This window comes from Sciurus carolinensis, chromosome 14 (genome assembly GCF_902686445.1).
Source record: "Sciurus carolinensis chromosome 14, mSciCar1.2, whole genome shotgun sequence".
Lineage (NCBI taxonomy): Eukaryota > Metazoa > Chordata > Mammalia > Rodentia > Sciuridae > Sciurus > Sciurus carolinensis.
In genome coordinates, this window is record NC_062226.1 from 645,776 (window position 1) to 665,267 (window position 19,492).

Below are 19,492 nucleotides of genomic sequence, written 5' to 3' on the forward strand. Positions count from 1 at the left end.
CCCCCCAGCCCCCGTGGTCTGTAGCTTCAACTCTTGGGGTGTAAGGGGCATTCTGTTGCCCACTTTTGCCTTCCTAACTCAGGAGGAGAGAGGTGAGTCAGCATGTCAATGCCAAGCAGTTCGAGCAGGACCTGGGGGATGAGCCCCCACCTGGACAGACTGGTTCAGGAGAGGGGTTGGCCATTGACACAGGACCCATCCTTCAGAAGCTCTGGAGTCCTACAATGGCTTGTGGGGTTTGCAGGGTCATTGCCTGGCATCCTAGGGTCCTCCTGGTGCCCACTGCATCCCCTGAGTTGGCTCAGCGCCCTGCAGAGTAATTCAGCTGCCTGGGCAGTAGACAGGGAGGCCATTTAAACCCATGGTGAAGCAGGGAGAAGTTCGTTTTCCCTCTCACCAACAAAGCCCTGCCAGTCTGCTCATCAAGATGTTGGGGTCCCCAGCATTCTGGCATCCTGTTAAAGCCACCTCACCCCCAGTCTGTGGCCTGAGGGCCCATCCTCACTAGAAAAAGCCCTTGCTTCCTTGACCAGTGCCCACAGTGGTGGGAGGTCAGCACGGCACCCTATTTACAGGTCATAGGATGTAGGTTGTGCCACCTCCCTGCATGAGTCAGAACTCTCCCTAGCGTGAAGCTGTCTACCTTGCCCCTTATGTTGCCCTTGTGAGGTGGACTTTAGTCAGGGAAAGACAACAAAAAAGCTGGGCACAGTGGCTCAGGAGGCTGAGATAAGAGGATCACAAGTTTGAGAACAGCCTCAGCAATTTAGTGAGACCCTGTCTTAAAATTAAAAGAGCTGGAAATGTAGCTCAGTAGTAAGTGCCCTTGGTTTCAATCTCCAGTCCAAAAAAAGAAAAAGAAAGAAAGAAAAAGAAATATAGCAAAAGACTCCCCGTGGCCCTTGGTGGGGGCCTGAGCTCAACAAGGACAGTGACTGCAGAGCTGATGGGGGGAGGCCTTGCAGGTCCCCACTCTGAACCACGGTGCTGCTGCCCGTAGGGAGAGGAAGACAGAAGGGACCAGGAGCGCCTGATTCTGGGCCTGTGGTCAGGCAGGATGCACAGCAGAGAAGGCCTGAAGAGCAAGGAAGCAGGGCAGGAGGGGCCTGGGAGCACTGCGCACCTGCCCTCCCCCCCAGCCTGCAGCTGTTGGAGGCGTCCACAAGGAAGGCTCTGTTTACTGGTGGCCATGGTCCCAGTGGGAGGGTGCGTTACCACCAGGCAGGGGCAGCAGGCGGACAGTCCTTGCGGCCTTAAAGCACCCTGCAGTCAGCCTTTATGGAGCCTCCTCCGCCCCGGAAGGAGAGGTGCCCAGGGTGCTTCTTCCCTGTCTCCACGAGACCTCATGCCGCCCCAAATGGGTCTCCCTGGGGAACCGGCCAGGCCCAGGGATATCAGAGGGACCTGACGCTGGGTCAACAGGAGGGTCCTGCAATCTCAGGGTGGAGGAGTAGGCTGGGGTGCATGGGCTTGCCGTGGAGAGGGCTGTCTGTCCTTGCTGAAGCCCACCCTGCACCTCGTCGGGCTTCCAGAACAGGCAGTTCCCTCCTTTAGTGAAACCCAGGCCTCCCAGGTGTGTGTGTGGGGGAGAACCTAGAGAACACCAGGGGCTAAGGGGACAGAGGACCTGGGGGGACCCGGGGGGTACTAAGGGAACCAAAGAGTAAAAGGACAGGGCCACAGGCAAGAAATGACTCTGGGGCTTCCCCAGGCCTCATCTTCCTGACAGCCACATTCCATACCCACTAGTCTGGTTAGGCAAATCCCAGAGGGAACTGGGAAGAAAGGTTCTGGGCCAGGAGAGTGTGAGTGGCAGATGGGCACACCCCCGTGTTCCTGTTGGGGTCGCCTCCTGGGGTCATCCCCCAACACCCCACACACAGCTTGCTGACTGAGTGCTGAGAGCCGCATGCTGTCCTTGAAGGTAGTGTGGGGTGGTGGGATTGGGGGGTAGGCCGCCCAGGGCTGCAAGTTACCGGCGCTCCCTGCAGCTTCCCTGGTGTCCAGTGACCTGCTGGTGGGCAGACAAGCCTTCCAGTGTGGAAACCAGACCGCAGAGCCGGAGGCTCGAGGAAGACAGGACGCCCAGCCAGCACCCCATGCCTCCTGGGGTGCCCCTGCCCCTGGGGGCGTCCATCCTTTCCCCAGGCCCTCATGTCCTACAGGGCTCCCATCCCCTCCCGGGTATTGGGGACACTGGCTTTGCCTCGCCTTTGGTCGCGGCGGCGGCGGCGGTTGCGCAGGTGGAGCAGGTTCCCGCGGGCTGAGGGGCGCCCCCTGGCGACGTGGGAAGACCCTGGTCCAGCCCCCATGCGCTGCCCGGGCGCGGCGCCCTTCTCCAGGAGCAAGGACCAGGACCTGTACCTGGGGGCCGGGGGTGGCACCTCGAGGACAACTTGGTCCTGGTCGCAGCTCCCTCACCCCCTCCTCCACGGCAACGTCATGTGCCCGACCGCCTTCCCTCCAAGCACCCGCAGGCGGTGCAGGGGGACACCGGCTGCCCTGCTGGCTGGGCCCTCCAGCAGCCTGGAAGGACGCAGGCCGGTTCAGACCCAGAGAGCTCTCGTGCGGGAAGCCTGCCCCTGCAACCCCCTGTCTCCAGGGGCCACGGAGAGAAACCAGCTGCAGCCTAGGACATGATGGGTCACTTACGCCCCAGCCCCTGAGTGTCGCTAGGGGCAGCATCCGTGCTGCTCCTCCTGGGAGAGAAGACCACTCGCTACTCTTGGGTACTGGGTAACAGGTTCATTTATTTTCAAAGGGGCTGTGGAGGCTCAGGAGTCTCTGCACCACAGCCCTCCCCCAGGGGCACCTGGTAAGCTTGCTCTCAATTGTGGGACCCTGAGGCCAGCGGAGCTGGGGTGATCTGATGTGGTGCCCGCCCTTCACAACTGCTGGGAAGCCAGGATCTCAGGATTCCCATAGCAGTGAGCCTCTTTGGTGGTGGTCTGAGGGGGGCCACAGGCCCTGCCAGGGCAACAGTGAGTCACCAGGCGGTCCCAGGGCTCCAGAGAATGAAGCCAGAGGGGCAGCCAGGCCCAAGACTGCAGGCAGTGGGGCAGCCAAGATGGCCGTCGCTGCTGTAGAACATTAACTAGGATGACAAGGAGCACCAGCCCCACCAGGGGAGCCCCAACTGCAGCCAGCACCGCGCTCCCTGCCAGGGAGAGCCCAAAGGCTGCCAAGGGCAGCAGTAGGAAGGTGAGGAGCAGATAGACAATGGCCACCCAGTGGTAGCGGGCAGTCAAGTCTCCAAAGCGCTTGGCCAGTGGGATGGGCAGCCGTAGGATGGGCACCAAATACCACAGCAGTATGCCAGCAAGATTGAAGAGGAAGTGGATGAGGGCAACCTGGTGGGTGGGATGGCAGAAGGGTTAGGAGCCTGGGCCAGGTAATGTGGGGTCACCTGGGCTCCCAGGACCTCTGGCCCTCTCACTCTGCAGAAAGGGCCCAAGTCTAAAGCTTGTCTTCACATCCTGCTCAGAGACTGAGGTGGACCACCTGGGAGGGCAGGTTCAGGCCAGGTGTGGGCACATTCCCACTCGCTGCCTCCTGCACACACCTGGGCCAGCCCCAGTGCAGCGGCTGCACCCTGCCACTCTCAAGGCACGTCCTGCTGGAGGCCGAGTCACATGACCAGGGAACAGACCGCTCCTGGAGGGTGCAGTCTGGCAGGCTTCTGGAAGGGGTGGGGCAGGGCCCTGCACTGGGAGGGTCTGAGTGGACAGCTGGGGCAGGGTGGGATGCAGGCTGGAGCCGGGCAGGGCCTGATCATCACTTCCTGCAAGCAACAGCCCAGGCTGATCCAGGGTTTAGGGGTTCTGTCCAGGCGCCCAGGCAGAGGATGCTCCAGCCAGGGCAGTGGACAGAGTGCTTTAGAGCAGGAGCAACGCAGGTCTGGAAGCAGGGTGCAGAGCTGGGGGGTCCAGAGTTGGGGGAAGCACCCTGGAGACAGAACCGTGGCTGGGCACAGGTGGCATGGAGTGCCCAGCACAGGTGGGTGGGCTTGTGAGATGGGGCTGGAAAGGCAGTGCCTCATTCAGGGGACCACCTGTTGTGTTCAGGTGATACATGGGGAGGCTGCTCTTCACAGGAGAGGCCTTCTGGGAGCCCCAGAACAGAGACTGGGAGCTGGGAGCCCCCCGAGGCCAGGGCAGACCTCCAGGGCTCACAGTGCAGAGCAGGAGGTGGATGGTGGAGGAGCAGGGGCCACACAGGGGAACCTGGGGGGGCTGCCAAAGGGAGAGGATTGGAGGTCATGCTGAGAAAGCAGCACTAGAGAGGACAGGTCTCAGGAGGAAGAGCAGGGACTGGGACCGTGAGGGGTCCAAGGGGGCTTGTGGCTGGAGCCCAAGGAATTCAGGGAGAACCTGGGCTGTGGCTGGGGAAGGGAAGGGAAGGGAAGGGGCTGAGGGTGGTACCTGGACGGCAGGGAACAGCATGTCCGCAGGGCTGGCCAACGCAGCCAGCAGGGCCGTGGCGGTGGTGCCGACGTTGGAGCCCAGGAGAAGGGGGTATGCCCGATCCAGGCTGATCACCCCAACACCTGGAGAAGCGGGGGTCACCACCAGGTCCCACCCAGAGGCCCCCTAGCTCCACTACCTCCCAGCTCACCCATGAGTGGCACGATGGCAGCGGTGAAGACGCTGCTGCTCTGGAGCAGGAAAGTCAGGCCGGCACCCACGAGGATCGCCAGGTAACCACCGAGCCAGCCGCAGGGGAAGGGGAAGTCTGGGGGTGGGCAGCCAGGTCACGGGCCTGTCCCTGCCCTGCCCTCCGGTCCCAGGCCCAGGGACCCCCCACCTGCGTTGATGACAGTCCTCACGGCCTGGGCGAGGCGGCCGCGCAGCAGAGAGTGGAGGAGCTTGACCATGAGGACCAGGCAGAGGCAGAGCACCAGCAGCGAGCCCGCCAGCAGGATGCAGCCCACGGCCGGGTCTGTCAGTGCCGAGCCCGCAAACAGGTGCCGGCCTGGCGGGTGGGGGGCGGTCAGGTTGGCCCCGGCAGGGGCGGGGGGGCTCACAGGGAAGCCTGTGCAGGGACCGGAGGCGCCGCATGCGTTGCTGGTACCCTGGGTCTGGGGGCAGCGGGGGAGGCAGAACTCAGGACAGGTCCAACAGGCAGGCGGAGCCCAGAGGACGCAAGGGTCAGAGTGGGTGGGGTGATTTGGCAGATCAGAGGCCAGGCGAAGGACTGGGACGGGGCACCTCACCGTCTCTGCCCTGACGCCGCACCACCGCTTAATGAGGCTGCTGTTGGTGGCGTTGCCGGCGATCACACTGCCCTCCAGCTGGGGTCAGAGGGGTCGAGATTGGTGCTCAGGTGTCCACAGGGTCCGTCCTGCTCTGCCCACTTGTGCCTTCCCCTCCCTCCTCGGCCCCTGTCCAGGGCAGGGCTCCCCACTTTCCTTCAGTGGCCAGACCCACGGCCTCCTGAGAATACGGCCGATCTCACCTGCACTATGAGGTGGGTGAGCGGCTGCGTCAGCACCTTGAGGATGCCAGGGGCCTGCCCGCCGGGCTGCAGGCTGGCGGCGCCCAGGATGCACTGGCTCAGCTGCGCCAGCATGGCCGTGGCACTCTCCAGTGGCAGCAAGACCAGCACCGTGAGCCAGTTGAAGACGCCGTGCACCGCTGAGCCACTGAAGGCCCTGGACCCGCGGGTGGCCGTCAGGAGGCCTGGCTGTGGCTGCGCAGCCCCTGGCCCTGCCCCCCGCCCTGACTCACCTGCGAAATGCGTCCCGGTCCCCAGACTGAGCCATTGAGACCAGGGTGCTGGTGACGGACGTGCCGACGTTGACACCCATGATGACGGGCACAGACACCTGGACGGTCAGCACTGTGGGGGCAGCACGTCAGCCACCCACCCACTCCCACCCCCACGGTGGGGAAAGGGGCACACTCACATTGGGAGGCCACCATGCTGACCACGATGGAGGAGGATGTGCTGGAGCTCTGTACAAGGACGGTGACCAACACGCCTACGACCAGCCCGGCCGCGGGGTTGGACAGCACCACACTGTCCTTGAAGATGTCTCCAGCCATTTTGCCTGTGTCCAAAAGAGAGTTCCGTGGAGGCTGCAGAGGGCTGACAGCCTGCACCCGCCCCCACTGCCCACCTGGTCACTTGCTGCCTAGCAGCTGGAAGGCAGAGCTAAGGATGTCCAGGGAGGCTGCCCAGGGGCCCACAAGCCTTCGGGAAGCCGACGCCCCGCTGGTGCGACCTGCTGGCCACGCCGAGTGCTGGGAACACGGGGCCCCGGCAGCCCTTCCCCTCTGCCCAGCAAGGACGGGCCATCTCTTCTCTGTCACCCCAGGTGGAGTCCAGAAACCCCTGCTGTCCCACGGTCCCCAGGGCAGGGCAGGGCAGGCTCCCCACTCCTTTCTTTGGCAGTATGGCCAAGCCCACAGCCCCAGGGAGGAGGAGGAGGGAAGGTCGGCAGGGTGGCCCTTCACCTCAGGGCAGGGCAGGTGGTGAAGGGCAGAGGTCTCCCTGGGCAGCGGCCTGCTGGGTGGGTTTCCACGGGGCCTGTCTGGGCAGGAGTCACCCTGCACTCTCTCTTCACAGATCTGGGGAATAAGGGACCTGCGACCTGCCACCCCTGGTACCCAGAGGCCTACCTTTCAGCTGGCCAGTGTCCTTCTGCTGAGGAAGGGCCCATGGGTCCATGGTCCCCTCCTCTAAGACTGGGACAGAACTGGAGTTTCCTGTAGGGTGGAGTCAAGTCCCCAAGAAGGGGACAAAACAGGGCAGGCAAGAGGAGGGGCTGGGCATGAGGGGCTCGGGGCAGAAGCAGGACGAGGAGGGGCGGGGGCTCCAGCTCTGACCAGAGTGGTCCAGAGCCCCAGGCTCTTCAGCCAGACACCCTCCCCTGCTCAGGTGTGCGGCTGGACCTGGGCATTCCCTGAGGCTCCCGGTACCTGCATTGCTCAGACTGCAGTCCACCAGGTCAATGGTGTCCAGATTTGGCGGGGAGACCTGGTCACTGGCGAGGGAATTCGGCATGGATTTGGGGTAGGATGAGCCTGAGGTCCAAGCTCAGATCTGAGGGGGAGGCAGTGGAGAGATGTCTCCCCCCCGCCGCCACCCCACCCTGCCAATCAGCTGAACTCAGGTCCTCCAACCCAGGCCTGGCTGCTGCCCCTCACCCGCCTCCCGCACCTCACGGGGGGTGGCTGTAGTGACCTCAGGCAGCTGCCACGATCACCCAGTCCACTTTGGGGGCGCAGAGTGGAGAGGGCCCTGTCTCCCCAGCTCCCTCGCGGGTCCCAGTTGGAGGAAGCCTGGCAGAGGCACAGGGTTCCGGGTGCCGCTGGCGAGAAGTGTTCGGAAGCTAGGGAGCCCCGAGACCTCTCCTGCCAGGTGTCACTGGGGACACTGCGATGGTCCCAGGGTAGACTTTGGCATTTGATACCAAACGGTGACGTCTCCACTTGATAAAGGCCCCACCCCCAGGATGAGAAGCAGGGCCAGGGGCTTGGGCACCCCAGCCCACTTGCGGCTCCTCTCCCCAGCTCTGCGCCTGCTGTCTTCGGGGCCAGGGCTGCCTGTCCCAGCCCTCTACTCTGACGCCCTCCCAGACCCCTGGACTCAGGTCTGAAGGTCTTTCCTGTCACCCGTCCTTCCTGTCTCGGGCTAGCCTCACTTGTCCTGAGATCCTGGGGGCCCAGTTGAGGCCTAAGCCCTGGACCTGGCAGTCACTAGGCCTCCATGTCCTTGGCAGGGGCTTGGTTCTGGGGGCTCCTACCTGCGTGAGTGTTGAGGGGCACCTGCAGGGAGGAGACAGAAGGAGCAGCTGCAGGTCAAAGATCCGCTGGGTGCGCACATGACCTGCTGTGTGCCGAGCCCATTAATGTTTACCCAGGAGCCGAGGCCCCCGAGGGGAGACCCTGCCCAGTTCCAAGGCCAGGGGCCTAGTGCAGGTCCTGGTCTCCTGGAGCTAGGAGCTCTGAACCCCCAGCCCAACTCTCTTGGAGTGGGTGCCTCCCAAAGATGGGTCCCCTTTTAGGTCGGGGCATTGCAGGGCTGGAGCCACGAGGTCCTCCAGTAGGTGTCTATGTGACCAGTGACACTGCATTCCACCCAGGGCAGGATGCTGGTGCCCTGTGGACTGTATCCCGGTCATCCCCGCCCTGAGGGAAGGTAGCAGGCAGCCCTTGGATGTACATCTGCAGGAAGGACAGGCTTCTCCAGGTGGCCTGGGAGGCACCTGGCCAGGGTTTGGGTCCTGGTTCAGGGGAGAGTGGTGCCTGGCCAGGCTCTCAGCAGGCTCAGCCCCAGTAGTGGCCAGTGAGCTTCAGGGCATGGTGTCTTCATCTGCAAAGAGGGAGGGAGGAGGGCAGAGCCCTGCCCCAGGCCACACTGCCCAGCTGCTACCTGACCCTCCACTTGAATACTTCTCTTCAGCTGATGCTGATGACCTGACCTAAAATTGTGGGATGCCCTTTCTGGGGTCTGACCCCTTGCTGCCCCTGGCTTGTGGGCCGGCCCTTCCCCCATAAGCCCAGTTTCCCCAGGGAGCCTGCTGGCCCCAGCATCCTGCTATGCTCACTTCCCATCCCCACCACCAGGTGCCTAGGGGACTTTGCCCCAGGGAAGGAGGAAGCCTCTGTCCACTCAGCAAATTCTCTTTCCTCCCCGTTCTGCCCCCCACCACGTAGGGGGCCCTCCCAGGGACCTGAATAACAGCTCCTTCCCGTGGAGATGAGGGTGTTACAGCCCTGTCTTGTGGGGGTGGTCCTCAGTGTCCACAGCCTCTCACCCCTGTGAAGGGTCTGCGTTGTGTCTACCAGAGGCAGAAGGAAGCTGGGAACCGACCCAGCCTCCCTGGGCTGGCCTTGCCCACAGCACTCTCCTGCGTGCCTGTCAGGGTGGTGGGTGGTGGTGTGCACTGGAGACCCTCCCAGAAGGTGCCTGACTCACAGTAGAGCTCAGTGAACATGGTTGACAGACAAATCCACAGGGCTCCTGTGCCGGTCAGGGGTGGAGGAGCTGGCCCTGCCCACCCTCCTGGCTCCTGCATCCCCTCAGGAACAGCTGGAGCCCCAGCCTCTTAGGAACCATCATCTGAATGAATCCAGGCCTGGCTAGTTCGCAGGGGACTCAGACAGCAGCAGCCCAGCTGGGCACACAGTCAGGGAATCTGGCCAGCGTCGTGGGACATCACCAGCCTCCTGTAGACTCTGCAGCACTGTGACCATAGTCCCTGACCTTAGGCTATGGCCTGTGGGCATTGCAGCTGGGGTGTCAGCATCATGCTGGGCCATGTGGGGCTGTACCCAGGAGGCCGTGCCACCAAGTTGGGGGTGGACCTGTGTGTCCAGCAGTCCAGTGCAGGCATGCTTGGGCAGCCGTTCCCCCCACAAGAGTGGGAGTGGGCAGAGCTCAGACCTCGGGGCTGCCCTGGGGACTCCAACACAGGCTGCCACAGCCCCAGCAGCAGTGTCTGGGCCGGGGCAAGTGAGGCTGGGGGCCCAAGGAAGGGCACAGCGCCCCCGGCTGCCGCGTGACGGCGGCGCTGCCTTTGAAGGGGGTGGGCGGGCGGGGCTGCATCCTCAAGGGTTCCCGCTCAGCCCTGACCGCCAGGAAGGCAGCCAGGTCCAGGTCCAGCATGGCCACCCCTCCGCGGGGTGTGGGTGTGCTCTGGCGGCACTGTGGACAGGGGATCCAGTGCTGTTCGTGGGCCAGGGTGTCCAGTTGCCGCACACATGCCTGGCAGAAGGTGTGGCCACAGTAGAGGCGGCGGGGCAGGTGCCCAGAGAGGTCATAGGCCGAGTAGCAGATGACGCAGTCGTCCCGCAGGGCCCCAGGGCCTGCCCCCTCCTCCAAAGCTCGGGGGCTCTCAGGCCGCAGCATCCTAGGGGAGGCGTGTAGGGAAGCTGGCAGGAGCAGGGGCACGGGTCACATCCCACACCCTCCTGTGTCTGTGACCACCTGGCAGGGGTGGGCACTAGCACTAGGAGTGTGTCCCAGAGCCCAGGAACCACTTGTAGGGTGGGCAGAACCCTCAAGGCGATCAGACACAAGGGCTGGGTGTGCCTCTGGTTTCTGTGGCCGGTGGCTGGTCGGCATCCTGTCCCCTTCCACCTGTGACCCTCCTGTGCAACCCTGGCCCACCCCGCCCCGGCTGCTTCAGCCCAGGTCTTGCTTACCTGCTTCAGCTCCACTGAGTGGCTGTGCCCAGTCAGAAGGTGGCCAGAGAAGCAGGCTGAGGACCTGGGACTCCCCACCCCGGGCGTGCGTCACTGGCCCTGCAACAGACAGGTGGTTGCTGCAGCAGGACTGGGCTCCTCTTTCGTCCACAAAGCACCTGCAACTGGATCTGATGCACCACCCACTTGGTAGGAGGCAAGCTGACCCCTCCCCTTGCACACCACTCCCTTCCTGTCCGTCATAAACGCCAGCTAGGCCTGGCCTTGCAGTTCTTCCCCCAAAGCGCCTCTCCTCGACGCTGACGCTCCCCGCAGCCCCCACTCTCACCCTCCCCTCCCACACAAACTCCCCCACCACAGCTTTCCTGTCTTGGCCTGGGACATGCCCAATCTTTGGTTCCCAGTTCATGTCATCTCCACCAGGAAGGTCGCCCAGTGCCTTGCCAACTCAGAGCCCGAGGGTCCCTGCTTCCCTGCAGTCTCCCTTTAGGGGTGCACGTCCTTGTTCCTGTGTGACTTGGCATCACCTGCGGGGCTGGGTCTAGGACGTTCGGCTATGTGCAGCAGCCAGCCCTTTCGGCCACAAGGTGGCGCTCACACACCACGTGTAGCAGTCCCCTCACACCGGGACCATCCCAGGCCTCCCGGAAACACTCTCAGCTGGCCTTTGCTCTTCTGTGGCCTTCAGGCCGGCTCAGGAAGCTTTGGTTCTGGGAGGTGTGGTGAGGGTGCCCAGTGACAAAGACCACAGGCACAACACAGTTGGGGGCACCCGGTAGGGTCCCCACTGGGAGGAAGTCCAAGAACAGAAGTGCTCTTCTCCCTCCTGCCCACCCCTTGGCAGTCCGCTTCCAGGACTGGTCAGGCAGGTTTCCCTGCCCGGGAGCAGGGACAGAGAGCCAGGCCCAGAGTAGAGTAATGACCTGTCCGCCCACGTGCAGAGACCTCCACACACAACACACCTGCTTTGCCTGTCCTTATGTGCAGGGGAGGGCTGGCCACAGGGGACCCGTCTGTCTTGTGAGGCCAGCTCGACTTCCACCTCCTTGTGGTGCCATGTCTCTGCCCCGCCCCGGAAATGTCAGGATGCCCACAGGGGAACTTCTCATACACTCCCTGCCCTGGTATCTAGCTCCTCACATGTGGACAGGCATCCTGCAATGGTGGACATGGGAAATGGCACCTGTGGCCCTTACTCCACCCAGCCCACTCCCTGCCTTGCCTTCAAGAAGCCCAGCCCTGGTGTGGGACAGCAGGCAAACAGCACAGATCTGGATGTGCAGGAGTTTTGATGTTTTGTGGGAAACCAGAAAAGCAACCTGGTTCAGACTGGGAGGTGACTCACAGTGGGCAGGGCTCCATCCTGACTCCTGGGCGTTGCTGTCCTGAGTGCCCACTCCCTGAAAACTGCCTGTACCAGCCCCTCCCTCCACCATCCTGCGAAACCTCAACTATCTGCCTTTCTTGGGGCTCCTGCACCCCTAGAACCATGTATGGCATCCTCCTGCCATGTGACTCAGGAATGGACCCTGCTCAGGGTCTCAGCCTCAGGCCTAGGAAGTGCAAGGCAGCCTGGCCATCCCCTGGAGGCTGGGAGCCTGCTGCAGGGACTGAGTGTGTGCATAGTGTCCACATGGGAGAAGCTGCTGTCTTCTAGCCCGGGACCTTTCCCAAAGGGGCCAGCCGCAAAAGAGGGGTTGCTGGCACCGAGTTCACACTGCTTTATTGCCAGGGCCTTGCAGGAAGTGTAAGGAGTGTCCCTGTCACCATCAACATGACCAGTTTCCAGGACTTTGTTTGAAGGGCCCAGGCTGAGCCAGTAGTCTTCCTGGTCCCAAGTGCCCAAGGTCCAGAGGCAGGAAGTGGCTGATGCTCATGACAATGGCTGCCCCTAATGTCCAGCGCTGCCTTGGCTGCTGAGCAAAGGCCTAGGCCCGCAGCCTTTTGTGGGCTATGAGACCACGCAGCAGCAGCTGTGACAGCGGCAGAAGCGTGGGCAGTGGCAGCAGGAGCAGCAGGGGCAGCAGCAGCAGTGGTGGGCGATGTCATCTCCTCGCCCCACGGGTGGCAGGCCAGCATAGGTTAGTCCTCCCGGGCGCTGCCCACTGCCATAGGGGTTGCAGGGCTGCTTCCAGGCCTGCTGGCTCTGGTCTGGAGCAGCTCCCTTGGCCCCTTTGGGCCCTGGGCCCTTGGTGGGTTGCAGGAGACAGGCTGGTTCTGGGGTGCAGGTCACCTCTGGCAGAGGCTGCATCTCTGAGGATGTGAACGAGGGACCCTCCTCTAATTGCTGCCCCAGGTCAGGCCGCAGGTGAGCCCGGGGGATGCTGATGTGGGCATATGGGTTCTTGACAACCATCTCATGAGGATCCATGGCACAGGCTGCAGGGGTCAATAGAGACGCGGACATCAGCTCAGGAAGGGGACAGTGGCCTCAGAGCCTGCAGCACAGGAAAGCACCCACCCAGGAGAGGCCTGCCTCATCAGGGGCCTGCATCCCCAAGGCATCAGTGTCCACAGGTATGGAGCCCTGTGTGTGCAAGACCCAGATGTCATGGAAGGCCAGAGTCTCCAGCTGTCACCCCCCCCCCCCAAAGTATTCTAGCCCTACCCCTGGGATGGAGCTGGAAATGGAGTTAGGGAGGCTGGGAGACACAGCTGGGCTGGTCCAGGGAGGGCAGGGGCTCTCCTGGGGTACCCTGAGTGCAGGTCAGAACCCACAGCCAGGACTCACCTGCAGGGGCAGTGGTGGCAGTCTGTCCTCTCGGTCCTCCCAGAGCCTGTGAGTGCAGTCTGGCAGCTCCCTTTTCCCTCCTGGGGAGGGGCGGGGCCCTGGGGTGGAGCTCAAAGATGGGGCTCCCAAGATCCCAAGAGGCCCCAGCAACTGGAGCACAGCAGCCTGCCCACCCCGCATTCTCAGATAGGTGCGGCCACCGTTTGTGCTCTGAGGGGCACCGCCAACCTGGAGTGACTCAGGCAGGATGCATCCAGAGCATGCTCTGCACCCTGGATGGTTCACCATGAAGACCTGGGGTCATGGCCCCAGCAAGGAAGTGGCATCAGGTCCTCAGATCCTAGGGCCTACAGGTGGTCTGGGGAATTCCTCAATGCCCCTACTGGGGCAGAGTTCCTCCCTGCCTACATCAGCTACTTGGGGATTTTCCACTTTTCTAATTAATAAAAAACGTTTGACACACCTTGGTAGGTAAACCTTATTTATCTTACAGTTGGCCACAGAGACTTCAGACACAAGTGACATTGTTTTCTGCTCACTTCTGAAACTGCACTTTCCCTCCAGTTGGTGGGCTGGGTCAACCTGTCCCCAGCGCCCCATCTCTGGCCCTGGCCCCTTCCCGCCTCCACAGCTTCAGCTCCCAGGTCTTTAGCGGTCACGCAGGGTCGTGGGGGTGGGGGTGACAATGGATGCAAGCCCTAGGGGCCCGGCTTGGCACTGGTGGGCTCCCCTGAACCCTACACCTGCAGAACTCACGCCGGGGAAACACCAGGGACCAAATGGGAGGTGGTCCGCTGACCAGGGTGATGGGGTGGTCGGCGTGAGGCAGCCAGACCAGTCTGGACAGGAGTTCTGAGCATCTAGAAAGTGCAGCCAACTGAGTCTGGGAACCCCGGCTTCGGAGGCAGAGGACGGGGACCCACTGCGCAGGCGTCTGAGGCCCCGCCCATCGCTCGTTCAGATCCCGCCCCTAGCGACAAGGCGGAGTGTTGCTCATGCGCAAACCGGGCCGAGGTGCCCAGCGGAGACGATTCCCCAGAAGCCTCAGCGCTTCAGGGTTTCCCAAAAGACCCGGTTCGGGTACTTAGATACTCGACTTGGGCCGCCCCCGCGGGGCGGGGCGAGGCCTCGCTCAACTGGGCGGGGCCTCGAGCAAGGGGTGGAGTTGACGGCCCGGTACCTCCCCGCGTGCGGAGCTTGGGAGCCCTCGGGTCAGTGAGCAGAGCCTCCTGCCGCGGTGGGCTCTGGGCCCTCTGGCCGCAGCTGCCTCAGTTGCCCCACCGGCACGCCAGGCCCCGTAATGCCGCCGCTTCTACCGCACTCCTGCTCACTAGCACACTTCTCACGTCTGCTCGTGGAATGAGTCCAGGCGCGGGGACTGGGTCCCACAGAGCCACAAGGCAGGCCCTGTGTCGCTCCACAGGAACACCGTTCCCTTAGTCTGGCCTGTAGAGAGGAGAGGGGCTGTGGTCCTGAAGGAGGCCTGGCTGGCTGGCTAGGGTCAGGCATGGACCCTGATCACCAAGTGGCAGCGCGCTACATGGTGGCCTGGCAGGGAAAGGGAATGGCCCTCCGGAGGCTCCCGACGCTCTGGGTCCCCAGCCCTGCAGTTACCCGCACATCCTGGGACCTCCTCTCACCCGAGGGGTCTCTCCTCACCTGAGGACACCCCACGGGTGGGCAGAGGGTGCAGACCATGGAACAGGGAAGCCCACTGAGGGGAAAACAGGAATGGGGCCTCTCTGCTGGGTGGGGTCAGGTTGGCACACAACCGAGTGACGATGGCGTGCCTTCCTTCTGACCTGATGGGATGCCAGAGGGCCACTCCCGCCTTGGGCAGGTGAGTGTCCTCAGTGGGCTGCCCTCCACCCAACAAGTGAACTGCCCAACTATCCAGCCATCTTCAACCTTCCGCATACGCTCACCCCACCCCTCTGTCCACCCCTCCTCCAAGTCTCCTGACCCCGGAACTCCCTTGGTCCATTCTTGTCATATCTGCTTGCCCTCCTCATGCTCATCCCTCTTGAAGTCACATCCCTCTCTGAGCTGTCCAGTACTGGGCGCACGTGGGTGCGCGGATGAGCAGGACACGAGGCAATTCCACGAACAGAGTGGAAGGACAAGTAGAGACCATACTCCCAGGGGTCACGTGAGGGCAGGCACAAGGTGGGGCGCTGGGTGGGACCCAGCTTTCCTGGAAATCCCTCGCGGGCCCCCTCTCCTCCTCCCTACTCGGGGCATTGTGAGACCTCGAAATGTCAAGGAAAAAATGATTTTCTTTCCAGAGGTGGTGGGAGGTTGCAAGGACCCAGGGTCAGCCAGCAGGGGAGGGGAGGACCGGGGAGCAAAGTGGAGGTTCTGACCCGTACGCAGCTTACAGGGGGGCGACCCCGGGAGCGGCGCCAGGCCTGAGCCGATTGAGGGGCGGCGGAGAGACTGGCCCCGCCCCGCGGACCCCGCGCGGGTCCCCAGACGGGGGGTGGCGCTGCGGGCGCGGGCGGGCGCCGCGCGCACTGCGGTCCCCGCGCCTCCGCCGCAGAGCGCGCCACGCTCCGCACGCACCTGCCGCCGCCGCCGCCGCCGCCGCCGCCGCCGCCGCCGCCGCGCTGAGCCCCGCGCCCCGAACCCTGCGCCGGCGCCCCTGGGTGCCGCCCGCGCCCGCCATCGCCCGAGGTCGCCGCCGGAGCCGCCCGAGCCGCCCGAGCCACCCGGCCAAGGCGCGGGCGCCGCATCCGGGCCTGCCTTTGAGACAACCTCTGCGGCGGCGGCGCGGCCCGGGGACGCCAGGCTGGGGCAGGTGAGCGGGGGAGGGGCGGGGTCCCAGGCACTGCCCCTACCCACCCTGGCAGGGTCGGCCCTCCGGACCAAGCTTTCGGCCTTGGAGGCGGGGACTGGGGAGGGGGCTGGGTCCAGTCCCGCGGAGGTCGGGTTCTACCGCCCAGGTCAGGGTCAGAGGTCGGGCGCCCGTCCTTTGTGCAGGCTGGGGGTGAGGGCGAGGTGGGATAGGGCCAGGGTGCTCCCTCACGCTGTTTCTCACCTTCAGCTCGGGCCTGCTGCAGGCCTCTCCTCTGGTCGTGCCGCGGAGCCTGCCGCCCAGGTCCTCCTGCAACCAGTGTCCAGGCTAGCTGCCTTCCCTGGGCGCCCTGTCCTGGAGCCATGGGGCCCACCTAGCCCCTGCCTGCCCCGATGTCCCGGCCCAGGGATTGCTGACCTCGGCTGCTGGGGGGGCTCTCCTCACGCCCCCTTGCCAGCCTCAGCAGCCAGCGACCCTGGGTGAGCCCCTGGGTCAGACCTCCAGCCCAGGGCAGTCTCCCACACCTCCCTGTCCCCGTCTGCCTCCCCCACCCCCACCCCTTCCTCCTCCTCCCAGGACTGGACCAGAGAAGCCACTGTGGCCACTGGGCGGGGGCCTGCCCCCCCAGCTCTCACCGGCTGTCCCTAGGAGTCCACGGGGCAGCCGGCGTCCCCACCAGGCCTGGCAGGACCAGGATGCTGCTCCCTCTCTTCCACCCCGTCCCCCGCCAACACCCTCTCCTGCCCGAAAGTCCAGTCTGACTGCAGACAGCCGGATGCCGACTGACCCTGGGCCCGAGGTGGGCAGTGGCTGGCCGGGCCTCCTCATGTCCTGCCTGAAGGGCCCACATGTCATCCTCAAGATGGAGGCCATGAAAATTGTCCATCCTGAAAAGTTCCCTGAACTCCCGGCAGCTGCCCCCTGCTTCCCACCCGCACCCAGGCACACTCCCACCCTGGCACCCAAACGTGCCTGGCCCTCTCACACTGAGATCATTGTCAACCAGGCATGTGGGGGGGACATGCCTGCCTTGGAAGGGGCCCCCCACACCCCACCCTTGCCACGGAGGCCCCGGAAGGGCAGCTCTGACCTGGGCTTCCCCCGAGTGGTGGCGGCGGACGAGGTCATCGTGAATCAGTACGTGATTCGGCCTGGACCGGCTGCCTCTGTGGCTTCTTCATCAGGGACTGGGACGGTGGCAGCAGGTGAGCCCCTGGAGTGCCCCACCTGTGGGCACACGTACAATGTCACCCAGCGGCGGCCCCGAGTGCTGTCTTGCCTGCACTCCGTGTGTGAGCAGTGCCTGCAGATTCTCTATGAGTCCTGCCCCAAGTACAAGTTCATCTCCTGCCCCACCTGCCGCCGTGAGACTGTGCTCTTCACTGACTATGGCCTGGCTGCACTGGCTGTCAACACGTCCATCTTGAGTCGCCTGCCTCCTGAGGCACTGACTGCCCCTTCCGGGGGCCAGTGGGGGGGTGAGCCTGAGGGCAGCTGCTACCAGACCTTCCGGCAGTACTGTGGAGCTGCGTGCACCTGTCACGTGCGGAACCCGCTGTCCGCCTGCTCCATCATGTAGGGCCCACTTGCCCACCACTGCGTGCCAGTCCTCGCTCAATGCTGCTTCAGGGAACTGGCCCTGCCCTGTTGCCCGCTGACCCTTCCTCACCCACCATGGCTTCTGGCCCCACCCCGAGTGGCATTGTCGCTGCAGCCAACTTTGCCATTAAAACTCTTTGCCAAAGTTTATACCTGTCCCCTGGACTGGAGCTTGTCCCTGTGGGCTATGCCCAGACTTGGGCACTAGGGTGGGCACCTGCCAGAGGGAGGCCAGGCTCTGCTCAGGGTTGGTCTCTGCTCACTGGGGCCAGGATGGGTGAGCATGCCCCTCGGGAGGGCGCGGTCTGGCTGTGAACATGTGTGTAGACCCCTCATGTTGCTGCAGCAGGGCTGCTAGTGTGCACCACAAGGGCTGTGTGGCAGGTGTGCAGAACTGGGCCAGCCAGGCAGGCTAGGCCTTCCCTTGGCATCAGCCGGTGGCTGTATGGAGGAGAGCTTGCCTGGTCCTGAGTGCCTGTGCAGCTCTACCAAGGCTGTGTGGGAACGGCCTTTGGGTCAGTTATGAGTAGGGGTCTGCAGCTGGTTAAGACCGTGGTGAGAGTACAAGGACTCAGGCTTCCCTGTCTTGACACCTGGACCACTTGGGTTTGTAGGAAGTACCTTCACGGGATGCAGGGATAGGGCACAGGAGCCTGGATGGCAGAAATGGAGTAACAGCAAGGACAGGCATGTAACAATGGCATTAGCAGCAACTGTTTATTGAAAGCCAGTGGTGCCAGGCACAGCACTCTGCACACAGTGCTGGGCTCACCTGTATCACCAACAAGTTGTGAGGTAGGCCACAGCTGTGCCCTTGTTCAGGTGAGGGCCTGAGGCTTGCAGGAGGGAGGTGGTGCAGTCCGGCAGGCAGAGCTGGGGCTTGGGCCCAGCACTCCTTGAGCTCCAGGGCCTGTGTGGGCCCTTGTTTCTTGTAGCACACATCTAGTGGTGGTACCCTGGATGTTCCAGGCCACCCCTCTGGTCCTGGCCCAGGTTGGGTGTGTACAGTGTAGGCTCCTCCCACTGGCCACCCTGACCTTCAGGGACACACACTGGCCCTTATCTGGAACACAGGGTGGGCAAGCCTGTCTCTCCAGGGAACAGACTCACTGCCAGATCTGTGTTCACATTCACATCTGCCTGCTCAGTTGGGCCTTGGAAGGGGGAAGTGTGGCCCACTGTGTGCCCATGGCCAGCCTGTCCCTTACAAGCATGTGGGATCCTGCTCACAGACATTCCTGCTGGGCTGGCCTCCTCTAGCAGCTGTCCTTGGCATGATGTCCTCAGGCTCAGAGTCGGATCACAGGTTGGGTGGGTTCTCTGATGAAGTTGGGCTTCTAGGAAGCCCTGGGTCCTGGTCTTGGGTTCAGTGATAGCAGGTGTGGACTGGAGGCCATTTCCTGGGCTCTGCTCAGCGACCAGAGTGGTCCAGGAGCTTGAAGAGCAGCCCCAGCAGCATGAGTGGCATGAAGATGAGCAGCAGCCCCAGCAGCTCAAGCGTCAGCAGACTTAGCAGTGCCAGGCGGCGGGCACAGGGCCCTCGCTCCCGCAGTGCCCACAGCCAGGTGCCCAGGCAGGGCGGGCAGGGCAGGAAGGGCAGGCAGCCCCGGCCACCCACAGGCCCTGCTAGGAAACGCAGCTGGTAGCGGTGCTCTAGGGGGCCCCAGGGCCCAGGGCCACGGAGGGTAGGTGCTGGGGGTGAAGGAGGTGGTGGGCACTGAGGCCCATCAGCCTGAAGCAGCTCCTCCTGCAGTCGGCAGATCTCCCACTCCAGCATGGGTGTCTTCTGGCGACACAGCGGGCAGCGCACACGGCCCAGGTCAGTACTGGGGGTGGTGCCCAGCAGCTGGTGCAGGCAGCCCACACACAGGCCATGTCCGCAATTCAGCCGAGCCAGGTGGTGCTGCCCAGTCCCATAGGGCTCTGTGCAGATAGGGCACTCCTCCCCCGCACCCCCTTCCTGCTCTTGTTCTGTTGGCAGGGCCCAGGTGCCAGCTTGGGCTCTGATCCCCAGCAGGGGCTCACTGTCGGGAGTCCTGGCACCCCGGGGGGCCCTGAGATCATTCCTTTCATCTGCTGGGGGCTGGCATGGTGGGTCCAAGTGCTCAGTGCCCAGAGAGGCCCAAGATGGACTGGTGGACCTAGAGCTGTGCTCACTGGGGCCCAAGGTGGGGACCCCAGGGCAGGAATCAGGATGGATGGAAGGGGACTCCAGCC

At 63.6% G+C, this 19,492-nt stretch overlaps 4 protein-coding genes across 18 annotated transcripts; 1 reads left to right on the top strand and 3 right to left on the bottom strand.

Annotated features, from left to right (window-relative positions):
• Positions 1-2,738: 2,738 nt before the first annotated feature.
• Positions 2,739-8,899, bottom strand: Slc34a3 (solute carrier family 34 member 3). Of its 9 annotated transcripts, none has more exons than XM_047525026.1 (11): positions 8,167-8,243; positions 7,748-7,830; positions 6,921-7,044; positions 6,621-6,707; positions 5,906-6,049; positions 5,727-5,838; positions 5,455-5,650; positions 4,804-5,290; positions 4,615-4,731; positions 4,422-4,546; positions 2,739-3,350 (listed from the first exon to the last, which is right to left on the bottom strand). In XM_047525026.1, exons 3-11 carry the CDS (start codon positions 7,003-7,005, stop codon positions 2,886-2,888), a joined length of 1,818 nt encoding a protein of 605 aa, XP_047380982.1. In that variant the 5' UTR covers positions 7,006-7,044; positions 7,748-7,830; positions 8,167-8,243; the 3' UTR covers positions 2,739-2,885. The 9 variants fall into 9 exon arrangements, 8 of the variants coding, with proteins under 8 accessions (XP_047380982.1, XP_047380983.1, XP_047380985.1 ...); XM_047525027.1 differs by having other exon boundaries at positions 7,748-7,769; positions 8,167-8,240; XM_047525029.1 differs by lacking the exons at positions 7,748-7,830; positions 8,167-8,243 and adding an exon at positions 8,762-8,899.
• Positions 8,900-9,366: 467 nt separating this feature from the next.
• Rnf224 (ring finger protein 224) lies at positions 9,367-11,975 on the bottom strand. Of its 7 annotated transcripts, none has more exons than XM_047525035.1 (4): positions 11,859-11,975; positions 11,114-11,306; positions 10,152-10,250; positions 9,367-9,856 (listed from the first exon to the last, which is right to left on the bottom strand). In XM_047525035.1, exon 4 carries the CDS (start codon positions 9,853-9,855, stop codon positions 9,385-9,387), a length of 471 nt encoding a protein of 156 aa, XP_047380991.1. In that variant the 5' UTR covers position 9,856; positions 10,152-10,250; positions 11,114-11,306; positions 11,859-11,975; the 3' UTR covers positions 9,367-9,384. The 7 variants fall into 7 exon arrangements, with proteins under 7 accessions (XP_047380991.1, XP_047380989.1, XP_047380994.1 ...); XM_047525033.1 differs by lacking the exon at positions 11,859-11,975 and adding an exon at positions 11,598-11,734; XM_047525038.1 differs by lacking the exon at positions 11,859-11,975 and adding an exon at positions 11,598-11,734 and having other exon boundaries at positions 9,367-9,878.
• Positions 11,869-14,318, bottom strand: Cysrt1 (cysteine rich tail 1). Its single transcript, XM_047525040.1, has 2 exons — positions 12,883-14,318; positions 11,869-12,530 (listed from the first exon to the last, which is right to left on the bottom strand). The coding sequence occupies exon 2, from the start codon at positions 12,520-12,522 to the stop codon at positions 12,103-12,105; it is 420 nt and encodes a 139-aa protein (XP_047380996.1). The 5' UTR covers positions 12,523-12,530; positions 12,883-14,318; the 3' UTR covers positions 11,869-12,102.
• A 1,174-nt stretch (positions 14,319-15,492) lies between these two features.
• Rnf208 (ring finger protein 208) lies at positions 15,493-17,423 on the top strand. The gene is made up of 2 exons (XM_047524983.1): positions 15,493-15,679; positions 15,926-17,423. Exon 2 carries the CDS (start codon positions 16,452-16,454, stop codon positions 17,253-17,255), a length of 804 nt encoding a protein of 267 aa, XP_047380939.1. The 5' UTR covers positions 15,493-15,679; positions 15,926-16,451; the 3' UTR covers positions 17,256-17,423.
• The last annotated feature ends 2,069 nt before the right edge of the window (positions 17,424-19,492 follow it).

Excerpts from the sequence above, each read along its gene's own strand:
- Slc34a3 (XM_047525029.1), bottom strand. The coding sequence starts at position 7,005 with ATGCCGAATTCCCTCGCCAGTGACCAGGTCTCCCCGCCAAATCTGGAC. Across the intron at positions 6,708-6,920 it reads CTGCAGTCTGAGCAATGCAG|GAAACTCCAGTTCTGTCCCA; the intron begins GTACCGGGAGCC and ends TCCACCCTACAG. Across the intron at positions 5,291-5,454 it reads TCACCCACCTCATAGTGCAG|CTGGAGGGCAGTGTGATCGC; the intron begins GTGAGATCGGCC and ends CTCTGACCCCAG.
- Rnf224 (XM_047525035.1), bottom strand. The coding sequence starts at position 9,855 with ATGCTGCGGCCTGAGAGCCCCCGAGCTTTGGAGGAGGGGGCAGGCCCT.
- Cysrt1 (XM_047525040.1), bottom strand. The coding sequence starts at position 12,522 with ATGGATCCTCATGAGATGGTTGTCAAGAACCCATATGCCCACATCAGC.
- Rnf208 (XM_047524983.1), top strand. The coding sequence starts at position 16,452 with ATGCCGACTGACCCTGGGCCCGAGGTGGGCAGTGGCTGGCCGGGCCTC.